This window comes from Lates calcarifer, linkage group LG20 (assembly GCF_001640805.2).
Source record: "Lates calcarifer isolate ASB-BC8 linkage group LG20, TLL_Latcal_v3, whole genome shotgun sequence".
Classification (NCBI taxonomy): Eukaryota; Metazoa; Chordata; class Actinopteri; family Centropomidae; genus Lates; species Lates calcarifer.
The window spans coordinates 8,559,382-8,583,023 of NC_066852.1; the positions used below are offsets into that span (position 1 = coordinate 8,559,382).

At 40.2% G+C, this 23,642-nt stretch overlaps 1 protein-coding gene across 1 annotated transcript; it reads left to right on the forward strand.

Moving 5' to 3' along the window:
- Positions 1-12,593: 12,593 nt before the first annotated feature.
- On the forward strand, positions 12,594-23,435 carry gusb (glucuronidase, beta). Its single transcript, XM_018691406.2, has 12 exons — positions 12,594-12,883; positions 13,701-13,886; positions 13,998-14,179; positions 15,236-15,378; positions 15,557-15,744; positions 16,980-17,129; positions 17,303-17,481; positions 17,822-17,968; positions 18,551-18,635; positions 20,387-20,563; positions 20,665-20,800; positions 22,007-23,435. Exons 1-12 carry the CDS (start codon positions 12,677-12,679, stop codon positions 22,156-22,158), a joined length of 1,932 nt encoding a protein of 643 aa, XP_018546922.1. The 5' UTR covers positions 12,594-12,676; the 3' UTR covers positions 22,159-23,435.
- The last annotated feature ends 207 nt before the right edge of the window (positions 23,436-23,642 follow it).

The window sequence follows — 23,642 nt, forward strand, 5'->3', positions numbered from 1 at the left end:
TAAGGAGTTAAACTTAAACATAATTAAATTTATTTTTTATTTTATTTTATTTTTTTTTTTTTTTTTTGTTATTATTAATGCTTGGAAACCCAGAAAGGTTTATTGTTGAACTAAGCCGTTACAGTTAGGGTTATTTTAGTTATTAGTTATAGTTATTTTATAACCCTTATATTAGTCAGTAATAATGGAAAGATTAACACCCTACTAGTTACTAATGCCTGATGCAGTGGCTGAGAAAATCTTCCATCGTTGTGGGCCTCTGACTGAGCATGACCTGAACACATGTCACCATTATAGAGGAACATTACTGGCTTACTTGACACCATAGTGATATTTTCCATTTTCACACCCGCCCAAACATTGTCAATTCCATTGTCTGGTTTGTTTTGTTGCAGATGTATAGCACAGACCTGAACTGTTGACCCTCACCCACAGGTCTCAGACACACCGTGTGAGATGGGACAGGGTCATGACCTGAACTGACACAGGATGACATAGGTGACGAGTCTCTATAGGGGCGCAGCGTGAGGGACAGTGACATCATACACACACCCACCACAGAGGGAGGATGTGAGATAGACGCCCTGAATCTTGTTTGTTTTCAGTTGGGGGGAAATGAATGAGTTAGAGAACTGGAGATAAGGAAAACAATACATCATCTGCTGATTTCATATTCTTCAGTTAAGTTATTGCATGTATGGGAAATTGACAACTGACAGGCAGCGTTGTATAATTAAAACTATGGTATGTTTTTTTGTTGTTTGTTTTTTTTTTACATCTGGGTAAAGGTATTTTATTAAAGGACTAATCTAATAAGATATTTCACAGGACTGTTGTACTTGTAGCCTAAAACCTTGTTGACATTATATGCATTTCCAGATGTTTCACATGGTTTATTTATTGTGGTGGTGGTGGTGCACAAGGCCACAGCTCTCTCATGGTTATTGTCCTCTCCCCTTCATTGCCACTGCACATTCAGTCTCAAGCTTCCCTAGACCTCCAACCTTAAACCCCATGTTGGCCTGTCCACATCATATATCCACAGTGACTATACATAAAGCTGATGAGCAGGGATCAAGGATGAGTTTGCGCTCCAAAAATCTGTTCTTCTCTATACATACAGTGACCTAATTTGCTGCATACATTACTTTGGATGCTTTCAAGGAGAAGAAGTGGTGACCAGCATGTTGTCTTGTCAGATAAAGACATGGTTGATTGTTTGAGAAACACATACTGTGCATTATCTGTAGTCAAATCTTTCATACTGTTCCCTGCATACTGGTGATAAAACATACAACCTGCTTGTTGTTTCTTAGGGGTCATTTTACAGCTGTGATTTCTGTTTAGCTGAAAAATCTTCTCTACAAGTCAATAATTTTTATTTATTATCCAACTGCTTTCATTTCTCTCCAGTGTTTCAGATGTATTTTTTGCATGCACATCTTCCTGTAGGCTTGTATAACCTCTGCAAACTCTGACCAAACTTTTTAATGGAGCAGACTTCTTCTGAGGTGCTGACTTGGCACAGAAGCATTTTCTGAAAACATCACTTTAACGTCTCTTTTAATATCTGTCAGGGTGTGTCAATGAGTTGGAAAACTGGACAGGGAATGCATCGCCACACATTCCTGTGGTGGTGGGGTCACTTCACTAAATCTAGGCATAATGAGAACGTCTCCGCCTTACTTTCCCATAGTTTTTTAGGCGACGTGGTGAACATGTTGTGGTGAATCTGTGGCTACGTGTTCTATGTTCCATCAGCAGACCTGATGTGAGGACTGCAGGCTGCCTGCTTGAAAAGCACAGGAAAGTGCAGAGGCACAGTTTGTGTGACACAATCTCACAAAGTCCCCAAGAGGAAAAAGTACAGACACCTTGTCCACTCTGGGACAATGGGAAACAAAACACGTCATGGCACAGAACCATTCTTAGTACACCAGGATACAACAGGGAGGGACTATGAGGCTGCTGAGTCAAGCCAGACAGGTAGCCAGTGAGTTCATCTGTGACTTGTTGCACCTCATGATTTTTGCTCCTCTTGGCTACATGCTGGAGCTGACTGGTGACCCTGCAGTGTGCTGGCATCGACTTCTGAGGCGCAGCCCCTCTGTGTTGTTCTTGCAAGCACAAGAAAAGAGCTGGGAAACGGTGTGTTGCATTGATGCCAGGAACAATAAATGGGCTGCGATACAGGAAGCCAACCTCTGTGGAGGTATATGTGGGAATGTGTCCCAAGGGTATTTTTACTGAAAAGTGACACGTATGACACCAAGAAAAGTTTTATCGCGAAGCTAGTATATTAATTTTCTCAAAAGAAGGAAACTGTTAAACTACACTAATAATAATAATAGGCATTCCTACAAGTAGTATTTATTTAGTTCAGACCATCTTAAAGGAATTTGAGATTTTTCTGAGAATTAGATGAGAGCATTGATACCTCATTGATACCATTGATACCAGGCTAGCTTGGCTTTATCCAAAGTTCAAAGATCTAGCTACCAATACCTCTAAAGCTCAGTATTTCTCATGTGTTTGATCCACACACAAACAGAAAAACAGGCTACAGTCATGCTAGCAATCTTGAGAAGCTGTAAATTTGGCAAAGCAGTGCTTTGAGCTTAATGCTTAAGCCAGCATACTGATTTTTAGCAGGTTCAGACACTGTTTTGACTTGATGGTGGTGGTGGTGCTATCACCAAAGTGATTACAAACAACTCATCCATCCAATTGTTCTCATGACATTTCACTCAAAACCACAAATGGCAACCTCAGGGTGGTGCTGAAGGAAACATCAATGGATCCTCAGAGGACCATCAATGTTGTACAAAATTTCACGGTAATCTGTTACATAGAACTATTGCGTTCTGGACCAAATTGGTGGACTGACCAACTGACCCATATTGCGTTCCCCATAGATCCTTGCCACCGGCATCAAAGCTGTGACTAATTCTTTGTGAACAGCAGCTGGGTGCAGGAAGCATAATTTCCCTAAATTTCAAACTGGTCCTTTAAAATATCTGATACTTAACTTTTATATTTAACTGTTTCATGCCTCCTTTAATGTCAGTTTATTGAGAGTGCTTGTTTTTGTCAAGTAGTGTCAGCTTTCACCGACAAACTACCTAGATACTAATTCAGAAAACTAAACATGGGGACACGGGCTCCCCTTAAAAAGCCAGTAAGATTACTGTCTCATTCCTATCATCTAGATGTGCTGATAGACGTATCCTTGTATCTAAGAGAAGACTCACTCACTTAGCTGATAGATGCAGCTCTGAGTCAACACCTGCTGCCACTCAAGCTCCTGAATACTTGAGACCTCAAGTCTATGGCACACACTTTCTTCAAGCAAAGGAATGTGTGTGTGTGTGTGTGTGTGTGTGTGTGTGTGTGTGTGTGTGTGTGTGTGTGTGTGTGTGTGTGTATGTACGTGGTTTCATGAGAAAAGCCCCCCCAGACATCCTCTGCGTCTGTCTCTCTGCGAAGGCTCTCCTACAGCGCCTGTCTCTTATTCAGTCTCCTCATAAGCAGGAAGAGGAAACTGAGTGTTTGATTGTGTGTAGGAACCAAACACTGATCAGACCTTCTCCAGGATTACCGCTCCTCTAATAACAAATTATGTCATTAGTGTAGAAATATGTGACAAATGGCACAACAATGATCGGTGCGCAAAGACGTGCTCATGACGCAGAGCTTTGTCTATAATGGTGCTTATTCATCTGCATGTCTATTCTATCCATTAAGATTTGTCCTGTGAAGTCACTTATTTTGCAGTTGTACTCTTTTCTGCAGGTCATGTTAAGGAATGTGACCAGGGAGCTATGTAGGCCAGTTTTAACAATTCAAAATACTGATTTATTTTCTCAGCTGAAGACCCCAGGATGCTGGTCCACTCTGGAGAACACTGACCCACACCAGGAGCATGAACCTCTGCTCTGTTTAGACTGAACCAATCAGAGAAGGCTACAAACAATAGAAAACAACTGAGATACTGCAGGTTTTAGCCATGGCCCTAAAGCTGTACTCAATATTTCCACATGAACAATGGGTCAAATGACTTAACTCCCCTCAGTTAGCATCTTTAATCTTATTGCTTTCTACCTTTATGGCCCACAACTTTGGTTCAGTCTCATCACTCTCATCAAAGTCCTATCCAGCAGCAGGCAGCTGTTTTCTGCCACTTCACGCCATCTGCCTAACACCAAATGACAGACAGACAACATTAGTGAATAGCTCCTAAACAGAGGGAAGCATTTCACAGCTAAAGGCTTAGATTATTTCCTCAGAGTGAAAGGAGAGTGACTTTTCAATTTACCATCATCATGTGGCCAGAAACTCAACTTTAAATGAATACTAATGTTGCTCCTCATCCACAGGTTGATATATAGGCAATTATTTGCTAACATGATGGCCATCACGTCTTTATAAGGTCATAATATGTCAATATGTGTGTGTGATGTTCACCCTGTTGTGGATTTTTGACTGTAAATGACCAAAAAACAATGCTGCTAAAGACGTGAGATTTAGTTTTTCTACAGTGAGACCTCTCCATACACTAGTCATTCATCAGAGCCTGCTCATCTTACAAAAAATAAAAATTCACTGATATTTTTCCAGTCAGTGTTTGAACCAGACAGCCTGTGCTCAGAATATAGGTGGTGGTGTTTGTAGTTACTCAATATATGGTATGGTGAGAACGTCCTCAAAAAGCCCTGTCACATTAACGGCAGTTATTTTCATTTCTTCAGCATGACCGCTATTTTCATCCTGAGTCATAGCAGCTTTAACCACACCGTACGTAACCTTTAGTGTATATCAGAAAGCCTTTACACCTACGTATTTCTTCATCATATGTTTGTTGCCGTATGACTTATTCCTGTAGCCCCTGCTGAATAGGCACCAGGCTGCTTGGTGTCATTAAAATGGGAAATCCTCAGCTCTGCCTTAAATAAGCACAGATTCACTCCATTGCCCAGTGTGTTGCCACACACACTTTTCATTTTATCATAACACATGCTGTTGAACATGTTCACCTACAAGAAAATACTGACTTAATGGCACACATCACACACCAGCTTCTGCACTTCACATGCTGAGCTGCTCCCGGGTGTTTTGCCACAGCTTCAATGAAACTGTCAGGTTATAACCTCCACCACACATGCTCATCCCCCCTACATCGCTTTAATAAGTAAAAATGCAGCGTGCTCTTTTGTCTTGCCTGGGGGTGTGTTGCTTCTCCACATACATGTGAGGTGTATATTTAGAATAGTTGTGCATAACAGTGGGTGTTGCGTGGGTGGATGTGAGGAGTTACTTTTAACACTGGAGCCAATGACCCATGTTCGGCAAAAACAACCACACATGCATGGGCTCAGATGCGCCATCACTGACACACGCACAGTTTCACTGGGACTCATTTATATGCACATGCAAACACACACCAAAACAAGAGTGTGTGTCAGGGAGAGGGAGTTAAACCCCAGATGCACCGGCTCTCCTCCCACCCCTCCCTGTATAGGAAACCCCAGCATACAGACACAGCTCTGCGTGATGCTGCAGCAATGTTTTATTCACCATGTTTAAACATGGATTCTCCTTTTCACTCCTTTTACACAGTTTAATGGAATTCAGAGAGCCTCAGAGCAAACAAATGCATCAAGCAGAGCACGTGGATATATGTTATGTTGTGTTAGCAAGTGCAGATTGAACACTTTGTACTCAATGAAATGTCTGTGTGCTATTTTAGCTCCTCGACTGGAGCGTTCCTTTTTTTGAAGCAGGTGAGAGATCACTCAGCGGGGGAAGCCCTCCTCTGTCTCTCATTCTAGCTCATCAGCATGTATCCTTTAATCACTGGCACATATTCATTATTCACCTCCCACAGGCTATGAATTATTCAACACTCATATTTCCACATGAGAATAGTGAGAGAAGACACGAGGAATGCCTGTTCTCTGTCTTTCTTTAGTCTTCCTCCTTCTCCTCCACCTCCTCCTCTTCCCTCTTCCCTCCAGCTCAGTCTCCCTCTCTCATGCACCATTGTCACTCTGGCACAACGAGGACAAACGTGGGGAGAAATCACCCGCCTCCGAACATTGTGCATGTTCTACCCTCAAGGTGTTTGAATGTAATAACACGCGGCTGCCAAAATCCATCATTATTGCTTCAAAACAAACCATGTTTCCACTAACTCCGCTCATGAGAGGGAAAAAATTGAATGAATTTCAAGGCAGAATATTATTTTTTATTTTACAAGAAAGCAGTTTTGCTCATGCTCACGGCACATGTGATATGACTCTTTTAAGTATCTGCACTGCTTTGCTTCTAACAATTCCTTCTGTATTCATTTGATTAATTATTAATCAAGTGTGGCACAAAAATGTGAGCAGCAAATAGCCACACAGCTGCTTCCTGTCACTAAAAATGATGAGGCATCCAAATCTACTGAAAAGGTTGCTGACCTCTGCTCTGCCCTGCTCCCATGAAAGCCATTATGTTTCCCCTCCACAGCTCCAGCCACATGACCTATGATGGCCATTAACAGGTTGTAGTGACACAGTTAATCTTTAGCTGGTTTTGTCCCTCACCAGTACAGGTAGCTGTGACAACAAGAGTGTGAATGAACAGGATATTGATGCAGTTTGCTTGCAGTTTTGCTGAGATGTTGGAAATACTGCAACCCATAACTGTTTTCTGTAAAAATGACCCTGTTCTCTCAGGGTCAGATGCAATACAGCTATCACACAGTATATCTTCCTCACCCTGTTTGGACAGGGAGAGAATTGTGAATTGGAATTAAAATCGATCGGCCCGGTCTGTGTTGCCTTGTGCAGCTGAGCTGCCTTCATCTTGAACATTGTGGTGTCAAGAGCTGCTGTCACACATCTGCGTTACTGTGTCCACTGGGAGCAGCATGCACCAGTCTGCTGCTATGTCAAAAAAATTCATTTATTCATAACAGAGCAATTACAACACATAAATCTTGGGTTCCTATAAAAGTACAAGATCTGACACACGCTTTGTCAGATGGCAGTCCTCTCTGTAAGCTGAAAACCTGTTTTGCTCCTTGTGGTCCGAGAAGTGTAATCATTCTTCAGCTGCAACCAGAAATAACCAGCGTGTCACCTGCTGAAACTCAGCATTACTGCAGGAAAGTAGCCATTAATAAAGCGTGGAGGAAAGAGCAGATCTCAACTGAGGTGGTGGTGGTGGTGGTGGTGGGTTCTGCAGGTTCCTGATCACAGCCGGGGCTTTGGCAGTGTGAAACCTTGGCACAGAGGGAGGCGCAGCAGGGCTTAAGAGATGACTTCCTACTCTGTCATGCGTGCGCCCACTCAGCCAATCTGCCACTAGTTCTATCTGACGGAGCCTCTCTGGACCCTCAGTGCAGCTACACCCTTATTTGGGCTTCTTCTCTCTGCCACACATTCATATCTCTGGAGGGAGACAGTAGCACTTCATCTAAGTTTAAAAAATGAACACAATAAAAGACCAATAATGTGCCAAGGCAGCACAAGGCAATTTATTATTGGCCCAAAAAAATACACTAGGAAAATAATGAGAAGCACGATTTCAGCGAATAATAAAACAACTACAATCTGTAATATTATAAAAGTCTCTTCTGTGAACCTTCTGACACTTGTAACTGCAAGAAGGTCAGCTAAAAGACCATATCACACCTGACTAAATTCCAACTGCTTCCTGCAGCTTAACCTCTTTTAGCAGCACATTTACACACCCATTTATAATGTTCAACTCACTTCATCATCTATTAGTGACTAATATTAGACGCAATGCCTCATTAGACTGTCTGCCAAAGAGTTATGGCGTTAATATGTGCTCAGTATTTTACCACATGTTGAGAACTTTATTCTCTCATTAGGTTGTATTATGTTTTTATTGCATTAGATGTTCTTGTCACAGCAATTAGGAGTTGTCGAAAAGTGTTTCAACACAACATGTCCGCGTTGAACTAAGGACTGTGCGGCCTGGACAGAGGATGTAGAGTGAGGAAGAAGGCACGCAGTGAACTATCTCAATGACCGGGTTCACCTTGTAACACATGTTCTCTGGGCACAACTTAGTACTATGAGCAGAGAGCCAAAGAAACTCTCCCTCCTTCTGCTCTGACTGACATTGGTGAGTAAGACATAAAGGCACAGTGCAGAAAAGTCCCAACTTTCCATTGTCATTTGCATTTTATGTCCTGAAGTCACAAAACCCACACAAATAAATTTAAAATTACCCTGTCTGTCAGTAGATTCATTAACAAGCTGGTGTGAAGTATGTTGGTTCAGACTCTTCAGGGTCCTTATCTGATGTGCCATCTAAGCAGTAAATATTTATCCAGGCAGAGTGGACACTCCTGACAAAGAAAAGAGACAGGATGCAGTGAACACTATAGGAAACACACGAGTACATCACCACTACAATGCAACCAGTTAATAGCAGCAGTCTGCTTCTGTTAATACCTGGATTACTATTATTAGACCTGCTTCATACACATACGCAAAGTTACACCAACTTACACCATATGAGTGCTCCTCATAGTATATGACATTATATTGTGTTCAAGTTTTCTCAGAGGAGTGACACATTGTTTTGCTAAATGCCTAAACTTTGTGTTGGTCTAAAGATCCTGCACCAGATAAATGACTTTCACAGCATGTAATCATGTTTCAGTTCATTCACAAAACTGAATGCAAGCCACCGATGAGGAAACCGAACTGATATCTAATCACCTTGTGGATGTTATCAGAGGATATAAAATGTCGGATTATTATTAACTGCGTCTGCAGACTGAGATAAGAAGTTTAGAATATCATAATATCACTAACACAGAGTGTACAGCATTGGTTGCATTTTGCACTGAGGGCAGACTCCTGTACTCTGCACTTTTAACTTGCTTTACAGCTTTAAACTTTATACTTAAGCCAGCAACTAATCTTGTTGCATCTTTGCTCTGTATGTTTGAAGTCACATATGCTTTTGGTAAAACATAACGCATCTTACTTAGCAATGTGAGCGAGTCAGAGCTGAGGCTGTTGCTGCTCCTCACAGCTGAACATGTCAGTGTTTTCTTTCACCTCTGATGTAGTGGTAACGTGGGCGCAGCAGGACTGTGAAAAGCATATCAGCAAAAATTCTGGCTTTGGGAAAAAGTGTCCCCCTTTGTTTTCTCTATCTCGCTCTCTATATTTCTCACCCCCTCCCCTGCTTACTTATCAATAATGCATGAATGAACACCCTGTTTTTAAAACTGTTTTGACTGCAGACAGCTTTTTATTTTTTGCCAACTAACAAATTTATTTAAAAAATAGAAGCTAAAAACAAACAAAACGTGAGAACAAATTTAAAAGCAGGTCAACCACAAAAATACCTTTGGCTTAAAAATGACAGAAAGATACAGTAGAGTGAGAAGGGATGAAGGAAACAACACTCATGCGTCATCTGTGTGGCAGAACCAAAAATTGTAATCAGGACTTGTGGAGCTGATTTGATACCTCATTCTAGATAATGTAGAAGTACCTACATGCCATTTTGTTATGATCCTGTGGTAATTTATTTAATGCCACTTACAACAAAAGCAACCAGAAATCTACATTGTTATTTGTTAATATTAATCCCACAATCACAGAATGAAAGAGAGTGACGACAAAGAGAGAGATGGACATTTTGCCAGAAGCGAATCCCTTGTTGCCCCATTGTGGTCTAACGTGGCCATGACCCCTGCCAGCTTTTTTTTTCTAAGTCAAGGTTATGACTGCTTTTGTAACCCACAGCTCCTCTGAGCAGTGTATGTGTGTGTGTGTGTTTTAGCTGCATAGAAGGCGTACAAGGACAGTAGGTACATGGAAAAACAAAAACAAATGTCTGAGTTCAAATCCAAGATACACCACTGAACTGCTCAGCACCTGATTTTTCCTTCTCTTAAAGGGCTTTCAGTCGATGAAGTTTGAAGTAGAGATCTGTTTTCATAAAATTCTGAAGCTGTGGTTCTCTAACATCTGTCAACTTCTGAGTCGAACAGAGTAAAGGCAATGTGGAAAAACAGAAAATGAGCATGACTCTGCAGATAAAAGGAAACAGCTTGTGGAACGAGAGCAATCAGAACAGGTTGTGGATGGATACTGAGAGTCAAGTCATTTGTTGTTCTGTGAACCATGTTTGCACCAACCTGTGTCATTAGAGCTTCACAACAGTCTGCATGGATGTCTGGATGAACTGAGTAGTGATGCAGAAGTTGAAACCTCAGGATATGGTGAAAGATAATTGTGAGTCATGATAGTAAAGACTGTGTCATAAAAGATTTTTTCATCTTTAACAGCGAAGAACAAGACGTCTCACTCTGGACTGTGGTATTAAACTTGTGTCTTTTGAAAACCTTCCTGGCCTGACTGCATTCGATTATTACTACTGAATTTAGTCATCTAAGAATAGGTATGTTGAATAAGACATCACTGACATGGGGTGGGAACCAAAGGATGGTTGGTAGCTCCAAAAATAGATCAAAAGTACAGTTATTTTGAAACACCCCAAAATGAATTGGTGGGAAAATGACTTGGGACAGGAAATTAACACTGAACTCACCATTAACCTTACATTAATTTCAGGCAGATGGCAGAGCTATGGATAGCTTGGAGTCACTCTCTGAAGCACTTAATTACTAATCTGTCTTGTCTGTACTTTAGACGCACAGTAAATTTGACTCTTCTTGTTCCAGACAGAATAATGTTAACAAAAATGTTTTTTCCACCATTAAATTCAGTTGATTTGATTATCTCTGTGTCTTGGGAATGGTGTTCCAACTACTGTATTTCACTTGGTTGGGATGTGAAATGGTTTGATTTAATGAGAAAGCATGCTCAACAAGAACTGAATCAGAACAAAGAACTGTGGGGTTTCCTCCAAAAAGGGAGTCACTCCCTGTAGGATTAATTAGTTATGTGGGAAAAGAAAGCATATCAATTACTGATGATCAGGGATGGGAAACATACCTGGATAGACAATGAGCCTATGTCACATGCATTACAAACCAAAGTGGACTGAGACAAGAGAAGAGAAGTCCATTCAGTGAGAGTGCAAATCTTTAACTCAACACATCCAGTTCATGGTCAAAGATAGTCAAAAACCAATGATTAAAAACATTTTGAACACATCCATATTACTCCAAATTATTCTGTTCAGGACAGGTCAACAGGACTTTACCTGTGCTGTGGGGAACACAACCTACAAAACTACAAAAAACTTTTAACAAATAGTCCCTTTGGCAAAGATGCATTTACAAAGTTTCCTACATGTCACAAGTTGTATTTCAATTTTAAACTGACAGTCCTGGGTGAGACTGTCATGTTTTAGGGTTTTAAAACTGTTTTCAAAACTCTGCAGAAATTAGGTCACAAAGTCCTGAACCTTTCTTGCAAGTGGGTTAATATAACCCTCATTCTCCACATACCACATCAAAAACATAGGAAACCACTCTCTCCAAACACAGTATACAGTCCCAGTATTTCCCTAAAGATACAGCCAGACTGGACCACCAAACAACTGACAGCAGCACTGGAAAGACAGAAATCTACCTTTATTAGCAATCTGATGATTGACAGATAGCAGCACATGAGAGGAGAGACAGATGACAAGAGACAAGGGTCTCCAGCCAGCAGCCCTGAACTCTGCAGCTCATGAGGTGGTCAATATAAACTGTGAGTTACAGTCATTAATATTATTACTGTTAATTGTATTATTGTTATTTTTGTTAGCATTGTAAGGTAGTGGATGATTTAGATAGTTATAGAGTAAGAAGTAAGTAGTAGAGAGTAATAACTCACTTTTGAATCCACAGACAGGGCTGGATTACCAAACCCAGGCCCTCAGGGACCCCTCATTCTGTCTGTGTCAGTTGGTTTGTGATAATTTGATTAATTGCTAATTTGTTTGGGAATATACATCAAATGATAAGCACCATAAAGGGAACTGCATTTTATCTGTGTTTTCTACTTAGACAAACTTGTGTTGTCATCACAAAATAACCACAAACAGGGGTCGAAGAGAAAACATTAGCCCCGGGCCATCCAACATGTTAATCAGTCCATTTTGAGCTGGAAGGACATTTGGGGCTGTGGAGGGTTTATTATACTCTCTGACAAAATCAGTGAACTGACGCTTCTGTGCTTTGCCATTGACGTTTATGTACGCATGTCTGGCGCCATCTAGTGTCTTTTATTAACTGGTGCAGCACCGAATGACGAAATAAAACCAGTTGCAAGAAAATAATGTGATTTTGGAAAGTTTCATGATGTTATGCATTGTGTGTTCTCTTTGTGTCTTTTCTTTTGACGACTACGACATTTGAAAGGCTAGGACTTGTTTCATGTTAAGTACCATTTTCAAAAGCATTAATTATAACAACAAGAAATGATGACACAAATACTAAATAATGTTTTTACCACTGAGTCGGGCAAAATAAAGTATTTTATAAAGTGTTTCATTACATATTTTAGGGGTAGTCCAGTGACTCTACCTGTAAACGGGAAATTTCCGAGTGTTACGGAAAGCAACCAGGCAACGCGAGAGGAGCCGCACTACGGTCACGTGACTACAGGATAAATCATGTGACTGAATCAGTAAGGAAAACCGCGGAGTGTGTTTCTGAGTGGGCATTAAAACACAGCTCAGGATGTTTCTACCTGGAGGGCCTGGGGTGCTCGGTGCTTTGTGCTTGTGTGCCGTGTTTAACACGGTGGACAGCGGCATGCTCTTCCCCCAGGAGTCCTCCTCCAGAGAGGTGAAGGAGCTGAACGGACTGTGGGACTTCAGGGCTGACAAGTCCCCAAACAGGAACCAGGGCTTCGAGAGGGCATGGTACAAAAGTCGACTGGCAGAGGTGAGCAGGACAAATAAAAGCAGCTCTGTTTGTTGGACAGTTTAAAAAGTTGAAACAGTTCTTTACATGCACTTTCAGTCATCTGCAATGGGGAACATTTTAGACCGACAGTGTAAATCACAGCATTTAACAGCAGTGAATATGCCAAAACACATAATAGTAGATCTACATAGCACAACAGAGAACCACTTTAAAGTACTTAGTGGCGCAAAGCCCTGTAGAAACTCAGTATCACGCAAACCACATAGTACAGGAATATTACAGTGATACCACTGGAGATGAGACATACCACAATCTGGCCTCTGTCATACCATAGGAGATCACTTCAACAGATACTCTCAAGTTTATATAGCCTCTGAAAACATATTGGTAATGGCGTGGTTTAAGGTTTTAAAACTGTGCAGAAATTAGGTCACAAAGTCCTGAACCGTTCTTGCAAGTGGGTTACTCTAACTCTCATTTCCACATACCACATTAAGAACATAGCAAACCACTCTCTACAAACACACTTGCACTATTTAGTCCCATTATTTCCCTTAAGACTGACAACAGTGCTGGAAAGACAGGTTGTGGACATTTGCTGGGAGCAGTAGAGTCATCTCTTGAAAAATATGCATAATTGTGTGTATCAGAAATATATGACCCTCAGACTGGACATGAGGTAAATATAGTCATTGTTAACTCCCCTTTATTACCACAGTGTTATGATTAGTGTTGATTATTGTCATTATTGTCTCACTACTGAGTGCAGCAGTTCCACTCCTAGGAGTAAAATAGTGTTTTTTTTTATTGATAGTGATTGTTTAATTTTCCCCAGACTGGCCCAGTGATCGACATGCCAGTTCCTGCCAGCTACAATGATATCACCCAGGATCCCTCTCTAAGAGATTTTACTGGTTGGGTATGGTATGAGCGCGAGGTAGTAGTCCCTGCCCGCTGGGTCGCAGATGAAGGAACAAGAGTGGTTCTCAGAGTGGGAAGTGCTCACTATTACTCAATAGTGGTGAGTATCACGTGTATCCTCCCAGTCAGCTCCAGTTAGAGTTGAAAAATAAAAGTTAATGTAAAAATTCATGTGATCAGGCTTCTTTAAAATCTCTCTTTACTTTTGCAGTGGGTGAACGGGGTGAAAGTGACCGAGCATGAAGGTGGCCATCTTCCTTTTGAGGCTGAGATAGGCAGTTTAATCCGCAAGGACCCAACTACGCCGTGCAGGATCACCATTGCTGTCAACAACACCCTGACTCTGAAGACTCTCCCTCCAGGAACCATCCAGTACATGAGCGACCGCACCAAGTAACATCATCCTTTTGAATTTAATGAAAACACTGCCTTGATATGTAAAGTTAGCTTCATTAGTGTGCTTGCTTCAATGGTCTTTGGCATTTTTAGCATTTAGGTGATGAATGCTTTGATGCCATTTGTGGTGGCAGCCCTTTTTTCAAGTTTAACCTGGAATACAGACTTTAAACAGGCCATGGCCCTTTTACTTTTAAATATCTTCTCAGCTTTTTTCATGTCTAAAGTTTTTTGAAAAATTGAAGTTTCTTTTTCTCAGACATTTACAGAATTGAACAACTAACAATTACCTCCATCATCAATTTATCAGCTAACTATTTTCGTGATGAATCACATTAACTTCTCACATTTCAGGGCCATTTCAGGTGAATGTTTGGCATTTTCTGTCCATTGTCTAAACTGATTGAGCAGTCGTTTGACATCAACCCTCTTTTGCATTGCATTGGTTTAGAGTGGTTCCATCACAAACAAAACTTGTCCTTAAACAAACCCTTCAACTGTTTTTTATGCGTACATTTCAACTGTTTTCACACCTTCCATGTTAAGTGGCTCTGCAGCTGCTCTCATCAGCTAGACTGTGACTTTAGCTTTACTGTATATCCATTCAAAAACTGAGAATTCAGCTGCTCTCAGCACATACTGTACAGTACTGACAGTTCAGCTGCAGTCATGCTTACTCTTCTGCTCTTTTTAATGTTTACAATAGAGATGACCCAGTGATACTTCAAATGACATTTCAGCTGCTTTCAGCATTTACACTGTAACTTAAGTGATATTTCATCTTCCTCTTTCAGTTACTTTGTCTCCTTTCACTACTTACACTTTAACTCCTTTCTTTGCTTACACTCTGACACTTCAGCTCCTGTCAGCACTTAAACTGTCAACTTAAACTGTTACTGTCACTCTGATACACCTCCAGCATTGTTAACTGATGTTTTTTATTCAGAGATTCTACCCTTTTATAGTTAATATAGCATTTGGGTGAGATTAAAATGTGTACAGTCACCTGTCACTGAGTATTCAGATAATAAATAAAGTGTAATTGTTCAACAGGTATCCTGATGGGTTTTTTGTGCAAAACATCTACTTTGATTTCTTCAACTATGCTGGGATACATCGTCCTGTGTTGCTGTATACTACTCCTAAGGCGTATGTGGATGACATCACTGTGGTGACGGACTTCTTGGATAACACAGGTAAACATATGCAACTCAATACAATGAAATAACTAATTTATTCAGTTTCAATTTTGTAAACTGGCAATGTACAAAAAATTATGAAGTGAATTAATATCGTCCACATCACCCATAACAGCAACTCTCTTATAGTTTCATATGTGTTTATTATACTTTGCTGTTTCCTCCTGTGCTTTAGGTCTAGTTAAATACACAGTATCAGTCCAAGGTGCTACCACAGCCACCCTGAAGGTCACTTTGATGGACAAAGACAGACACTGTGTAGCCTCTTCCAGCGACCAGTCAGGAGTGCTCAAAGTGGTAGATGTCAAGCTGTGGTGGCCGTACTTGATGCATGAGAATCCAGGCTATCTTTACTCTTTGGAGGTAAGACAGTGTATTTACATACAACTGACTTTCAGCCTTAAGTTTCAGATTCAGATCACATGAGCTTTGCTACTGGACTTTTGAGAGTAATCTGAATCATCTTTTGTTAGTTATTGTTCGTCAGTGTGGGTAAACAGCATTTCATGCACTCAACAGAATATTTATCACCAGGAAGATCATCACAAGAAGTTAATGTACATAATTAGATAGTGATGTAGAACTACAAAAGACATGTTGTATATCCATAACTATGATTATTGAATGCAGTTAATTTAGGATATATCATGAATTTCTGTTGTTCACCATTTATAAATTATCAAGTCACTGTGAGTTTATATGATTAGTTAACACATAATGGATCATAAATAAATAAATGTTAACTCACTTCACACATTAATTTATATGCAACCAAACAAGGTGGAGTCCAGTTCCAAAGAAAATGACGTTTCAGACCTATTCATTTGATCTGACTGTCTAACCTGTTGTCACAGAAACAAGCTGGTTTTGACTTGTAGTCAGAGGCAAACATGTTGCTGCATGACCCAGCAGTTAATCTATTCCAGACACTTGTTTTTTTTTCTTTCTCACTTCATTACAGTGTAAACTGTTGAGTTTAAGCTCAAACTTTCCTGCCCGTCCTCCACTGAACCTGTTAATTGTTTTTAGTCTTGGTGCATTCTCTGCTTAAATCTGACGACCAGTTTGATCAGAACAGCTTCATTAATCACGTAAACTCATTGTGACTTGATCTAATGGCAAGCAACATGAATGCATGATACATCCTGTATTAATGCATCCATTAGTTATGCATTGCTAAGCATATGTCACCATTGATGTGTGATAAATTTTTATCCATTGTGCAACAGTTCTCAGCTAGAGACATTCACTGTTCCTTTTAGTGGTGTTTGAAGTTGCCCTAAATTAATCTCCTAGAAACAGATATTGTAACCAACAGTACCAAAGATTTTTGTACACTTACTAGTAATGTTTTGCCTATAACTTTACCCTACCATCTACTGTGCATATAGTTTGGTTGTTTTTCATCACCTCTCCTCCAGTTTATCTCACACAGTTGAGGGTTTTTTTGTATAAGTTGTGAATGAGCTTCCTAACTAGCTGTAGTTGCTGGGTAATTATCCTAAACTTTTCTATACAAGGTCTGACTGAAGAAATGCATTTGGCAGAGATGTCAAGAAATAAACATTCCTGAAACTGGCATTTGTTCTAACATCCAGGTTCGCTTAATGGCAGCTGATGAGAGATCAACACAAGATGTGTATACTCTACCAGTTGGCATCCGCACTGTTAATGTTACCAGCACCCAGTTCCTCATCAACAACAAGCCCTTTTATTTCCATGGAGTCAATAAACACGAGGACTCTGATGTGAGTACCACTAGAGGGAAGCAAAAGCTTTACCAAAAGACTCAGCATCATGCCTGTTATAACATTTACCTTGCTATCACCTCCAGAGATTTTCTGAGAAAATTAAAAATAAATTGCTACATCCAGTGCAGTAATCTAATCCTCCCATCTTCTGTTTATCTCTTGTTTGTTAGATTCGAGGTAAAGGCTTGGACTGGCCCCTGATTGTCAAGGACTTTAACTTAATGAAGTGGTTGGGGGCCAACTCATTCCGTACCAGCCACTACCCCTATGCTGAGGAGATCCTTCAGATGTGTGATCGCCATGGTATCGTAGTGATAGATGAGTGCCCGGGGGTGGGCATCAAAGACATGTGAGTGCCTCTGTGACCTTTGGGTGTGTTTGACAGTTCAGAGTGGTCAATGGCATAAACCTCTTACTGTTAGTCATGAAAAATCCTTTTAGGCTCAGTATCAGGAATTCAAAGGGATAAGAATACATACAAACAAACTGAATCATAAGACAGCTTTTTCTTTTAATCAGTCACTGACCAGCAGAGTTTTCAGGCGAGTCCTCACTGCTCTTACGTACAAATGTTGATGAATGCACATTTTGTCTTATGGGCTAATGTGTAAACTGAGATGACGAATGAATCTGGTATGTTTGTCTTACAACTCAGAGTGTGCTATGTCTTTTGTCCTTTGCCAACCTAGTCGTAGTTTTGGAAACGCCTCCCTCACCCATCACCTGGCTGTCATGGATGAGCTTGTACGCCGGGACAAGAATCATCCCTCTGTGGTCATGTGGTCAGTAGCTAATGAGCCCGCTGCAGAGATGCCCCCTGCTGAATATTATTTCAAGTGAGTATTGGTAACATTTTAGTTGTGAAGCACTGCACTGAATGGTTCCACCCATTGAATAATTATTCCCACATAGTTACTGTTGGCTTGTCTGTGGTTTGATATTTTTTCCTCTTTTTTTGATAGTTGATAGTGTAGCCACCCGGACGCCTCTGAAAGCGCCAAACTTTTAAAAAATGTAAAGCATTTGTAAACTGTCTGAGGGACAGGTACTGGTTTGTTTGTCAGTCACAGCCTTTTCCTTTACTCTAAAGGAGTGGAATGCAGTAAGAGTAGTCATGAAGCCGCCCTGAACACTAGCAGCTGGAGCTCAGTAACAGCCTGAGGCTTCAGGGAGACAAACTGACAGACAGTAGAGCATGAATAAAGCAGCATGGTATGTGTGTGAAGAACAAAGTGTACATGTATTTCCAGAGCAGTTTTTTGAATCACACAAGTATAATATGACAGTTTGAATCACCTGTTAGCATTTTGTGATGCTGCTGTGATTATTTATTATCATATTATTGTAATGTACCTGATTCCTGGAATAACAGCCTCCACTCCACATTTGCAATTTATTCACCTTTGTTTTTCTTACAGGACGTTGATAAAACATACCAAAGGTCTGGATCCTACTCGGCCCGTTACTTACATCACAGACAGTAACTATGCCAGGGACAAAGGGGTGAGCCTGCAGAGAAAACCTGCACAGCACATTGATTGTCATGTTTATTATTTGACCCGTAGTATTTTTTTTTATTAATGCAAGTGTTGTCAATAACCTAACCATTTTTACTTGCAGTCAGAGTGCTGAAAGTTTTTTTCCTTTAGTTGAAGAGTAACTCAACACCTCCTGAGTTCTTGTTTTTCTAACTTATTGCTGCAGTGTAGATGTGTACCCCAGGGTGTGTCAGTGCACGCTGACATCACTGTTGGGTCCAGTTACAGGTAATAACAGAATATACTTCTGGCCACTACTGCATCCATCAGTAATGCTAGTTGTGGTCAGAAGTGGAACCGACTTTCAACTTTCAAGAGAGAGCAGCAAAATGCTGATTTAATACTTTAATACTGCTTTACAGACTGCATCAACAGCTATTTACTTACCAGTTGAGAAGAAACATTTAAAATAAAAATCATCAAACTATTTCCTGTGGAAGAGTGATGGAAACCGATGTCAGTCTAAACTCTTGTTTTGCTTCTATTTCTACCAATTCTTTTTTTTCTACTGAAGTTAGCATGCTAACCAGCTAACCCCAGCCAGTCCCATCTTATATTACCACTTTCTACCATCCAGTCTGCCCTCATACAACATGAAAGGATGAAGACAAAGCTCTGTTCAGAGGGCATATTTTAACCTCTTGTCTAACGTTAGCTATGTAGCGATAGCAAAAACGTACATATAGCACCTTTTAAGGTCAGATATTGAAATCTTTCACATTTCACTCATGATCAATCAAATTTATTAAATATTCATGACCAAATAAGTTGATATCAAAGTTTGACTTTAAGAGAAACATACATTTATTAACTTAAAATGAAATAATCTACCACAGACAGACATCTCTCATGTAAAATAACCAAAACCTTTTAAGCTTTGGCAGAAAATAGTGTATTCATGTTGGACCACATCAGTCATAGTTAGAAGAAAATATGCTTTCAAGTTATGTTTACCTTTGCTGTGATGAAGGACAGGTAGTGATGATGCTATGAGACACATTATTCAGAAATATTGTGAAAGAGCACTACACCATCTATGAGAAAAACTACACACATGGAAAACATTTGCAGAAAAAAAAGGGCAAAATGTACATTTGTGCTCCTCAGTGCTGCAAGTCAGATCATGACACCTGACTGAATGTTCCCACATATTAACATAATAGTCTCCAGGGAATCAGATAAAGTGCAAAGTTCTGAAGCTCTTGTTGACTAAGTTGTTGGCATGCCTTTTTCACATTCCTGTACTGTGACGACTATCTTTCAGGGTGATGTTTGTAGCTCACAGGTACTGATTAGTTTGCAGCTGGTGACTGCTGTGGCCACTAATTTGTAAAGGCCTCTGGCTGGGTGGATAAAGTGTCTCTAAATTCATCATTCAAATGCTGTTCATTTACCTAAGGGCAATCAACTCTGAATTTATGAGCAGTTACTGCTGCTACACCCTTTCTTGACCTAAAAGCAGAGTGAAGACTGCCACTACATAGTTCCATTTGCAAAGCTGTAGAAGGTGAACACATAGTGTCAGGGGAATAATGCTACATATTTTGGCTCATAACAGATAAGTACCAGCACTTTGAAGTTCCAGTTCCAGTTGCTCGCATGTATATAAAAGAATAAATGAATCTATAGAGTTGAAGTTATTTCAGTTCATATCAACCAGATCAAATTGTGTTTAACAACATGAAGGTCATGTATTATCTTATATCCTGTCTCTAGGCTCCCTATGTGGATGTAATCTGTGTAAACAGTTACTTCTCCTGGTACCATGATCCAGGCCACCTGGAGGTCATCCCCATCCAGCTCAACACTCAGTTTGAGAACTGGTATGGAAAGTACCACAAACCCATCATTCAGAGTGAATATGGAGCAGATGCAGTGCCGGGGCTTCACAGTGTGAGGATTCACAAACATACTTACTCAATTACACAACCAGCAAATACATTTATACTGGATTTTTTTATGGCTCATAAGGCAGCTTTCTTTTCCCTCTCCAGGATCCACCCATGATGTTTACTGAGGAGTACCAGAACGTAGTCCTGCAGAAATACCACGACGTGTTTGACCAGAAGAGGAAGCAGTATGTTATTGGTGAACTCATCTGGAACTTTGCTGATTTCATGACTGCACAAGGTACTACAGCTGCAGATCACGACAACCTGTAGAACCAGAACTGCCATCAGTCCTCCCAGTTTATACAGTGCACATACAGTATGACAAAATAAACATTGCATGCCCTGCACGTAACACCTGATGCTGACAGGGAGACTATTCTGTAGAGGGACAGATACTTAATGTCATATCATCAACCTCCTGTCTGGGGCAGTTAATGTACTTACATTGCTTTGTAGGAATCATGCAGCCTATGCATCCATGCTCCCTGGACACATCATAAAATGGTCCACACCTCTGCCAGGAAAACTGTAATATTGAGAAAGATATGTACACAATACCAAAATACACTATATAGAATATTATAGAAATTCAGCAGGTTATATTTTCTTAATTCGCTTAGATCAATTTAGTCATTTTAATGCAGGTATAAAATGTGCACTGCCAGCTGTGCAATAAAGAAAAAAGTGGTCAAAATAGAGCTAAAATAAATACTATCATAAAGCCTGGTCAGAAGATCTGCGAGTGAAAGCCTCATACTAATCGTACCTACAGCTCAGAACACATATGAGCCTGTGTGGAATGAGGAGGAGTCAGAAAACACTCCTACACAAATGAACAGAAACCTGATGTTAGAATAATACAGGGATATTAATAACCATGTTTTATTTACTGTATCTTCCGTAACATTTCCCAGATGAAAACCAGGGTAAGTAATAACAGAGGTTATTGTGCATATAAAATTTCTAATTGTCATGATATTTGACAACACAATGTAGACCAGAAGTCGAGTGAAGTTGAATAGAGTTGCATTTAAAATAATGAAATATCAAAATATTATTTATTATAATTAAAAGATCAGTCCCTCAGAGGCACCTGTGGATGTACTTTCAAGAGCACTAGAACTGGATCTGGCTGTAGAAATGGTGAATCTACACAAGGAGATGATGTTTGGCCTGTTTTGTATTGTTAAAGCCCAACATGGGTTGAGGATGCCTTACAGGAGGTGTCACTGTGGCATTCTGGAGGTGTGTGAACTCCAGCATTGATTTCTTGCCAAAATTTCTAGGCTTGTCCCCCTGGACTCTGGCATTCGGGAAGCACAGTTCACTCAAAAAAGAATTTCCTCGCACATGAATTGATCTGCATATTGACCTGACAAAAGGCCCCTTTGTTTTTGCGTCCTGTGCATGACAAGGTTCTCATTGCTCCATCTTGTGTCTGCAGGGATCACCCGTGTGGTGGGGAACAAAAAGGGTGTTTTCACCAGGCAAAGACAGCCCAAAGCTGCAGCATTCATCCTGAAGGAGAGGTACTGGAGACTGGCAAATGAAACGGGAATACTACCCCCTTGGACCAAATACCCCTGCTCGCTCTGACACACACCACTGTTGGGCCACCCAGTTCAGGACAGGCTCAGTCCCATGTAAGCACTATGCCTTATGGAAAAATGCTGGTAAAATTCAGTCAGAGGACATTTACTTATGCACATACATTATTCCTTTGAGTGTGTATCTAAGGCCAAACCACCACAGAACACAAGTTAGCTATGTTATTCCTGTGGTCTGCACTATGACCAACACTATGTTCAGGGTTTTTCTAGCAATTTGGAACATTTTTCTGAACATATAAACATTTTTTGATGCTGATAAACATCAGCCACTAGTTCTTCATCAATAGTGGTAAAATCATAATAAGGATACACCTGAGTTAAGACTGGGGGGATTTGTTTAGTTGTTACAGGATCTACAGATATGGGAGGTGGTGTGTTTCAGTTGATGCCATAAAAAGGTCAGGTCAAAAACCAATCAGAATCTTGCTGCATCAGTGATTAGTTCTGAACTTTCCTCCAGCCAGATGATATGAGTACAGCCGGCTGACACAGGACATAACATTATAAAGACACTGTAAAGGAAACAAGTCACCACACTAGTTCCTTTGTCTGTTTAAGGGAACATTTTCCATCACAACAAAATCTGTTAATGTTTCAGGAGTTTGACATAAAACCTGGATTGGAAGTTGTTTTCAAAAATGTGAACCTCTGTCATTCCTGTGCTTTGACTGTGTGTTTTAGGTTGTTTTGAGGATAAAACTACTTAATACATGTGATATTGATGTGAACTACAATGCTGAATATAATCAGAAAAGTGCTTTATTTTCATATGTGCAAATCAGCTGAAGAAAAAAAATCACTTTTGATATGAATTGAGGTATTAAAAACCAAATGTGATCTATATGGAAATGTATTTTTGAGGTTTTAAAACCATATCTAACATTTTCAACATTCCTAATGGAGCAGTTTTGTAGAAGATGTATATACACACGTATATCTTTACAGTCTGTCTTCTCAAATCATAGTGACTGAATGTTTTCAAAAACTCTATATAATATGTAACCTAGAGGGTTAAGTGACGTGTTGATTGTTGATGGTGGCGTGACTGTAATCAGATCTGTCACTATCAGTGACTCTGCTTGTGCCCTCATTACATGATTGACCTTTGTGTTACAGCTGGACAAATACTGAATATTAAGACTACGGCTTCAATTTTTGTTCAAACAGCAACTGGGCGTGTCCTTACTTAAAGACGTTCTATTAAGGGCTTTAATTTGTCAAAACAAAATGTGAAAAGCAATAAAACAGCCTTTTTTCCTTGGATTTGGATGGATGGATTTGGTCTAGCTGTACATGCTGTTTACACAATAATTGTGTCATTAAACACACTGTTCTTTCAACAACTTCCTTGAAACACTGAAACTAATCCAACAATCAGAATCTGTATCACTACTGACACTGATCAGCCAGACATGACTGATCCACATTAAATGCTTTATCTTAGTCACATTGACATCAAGGTTTAGACAC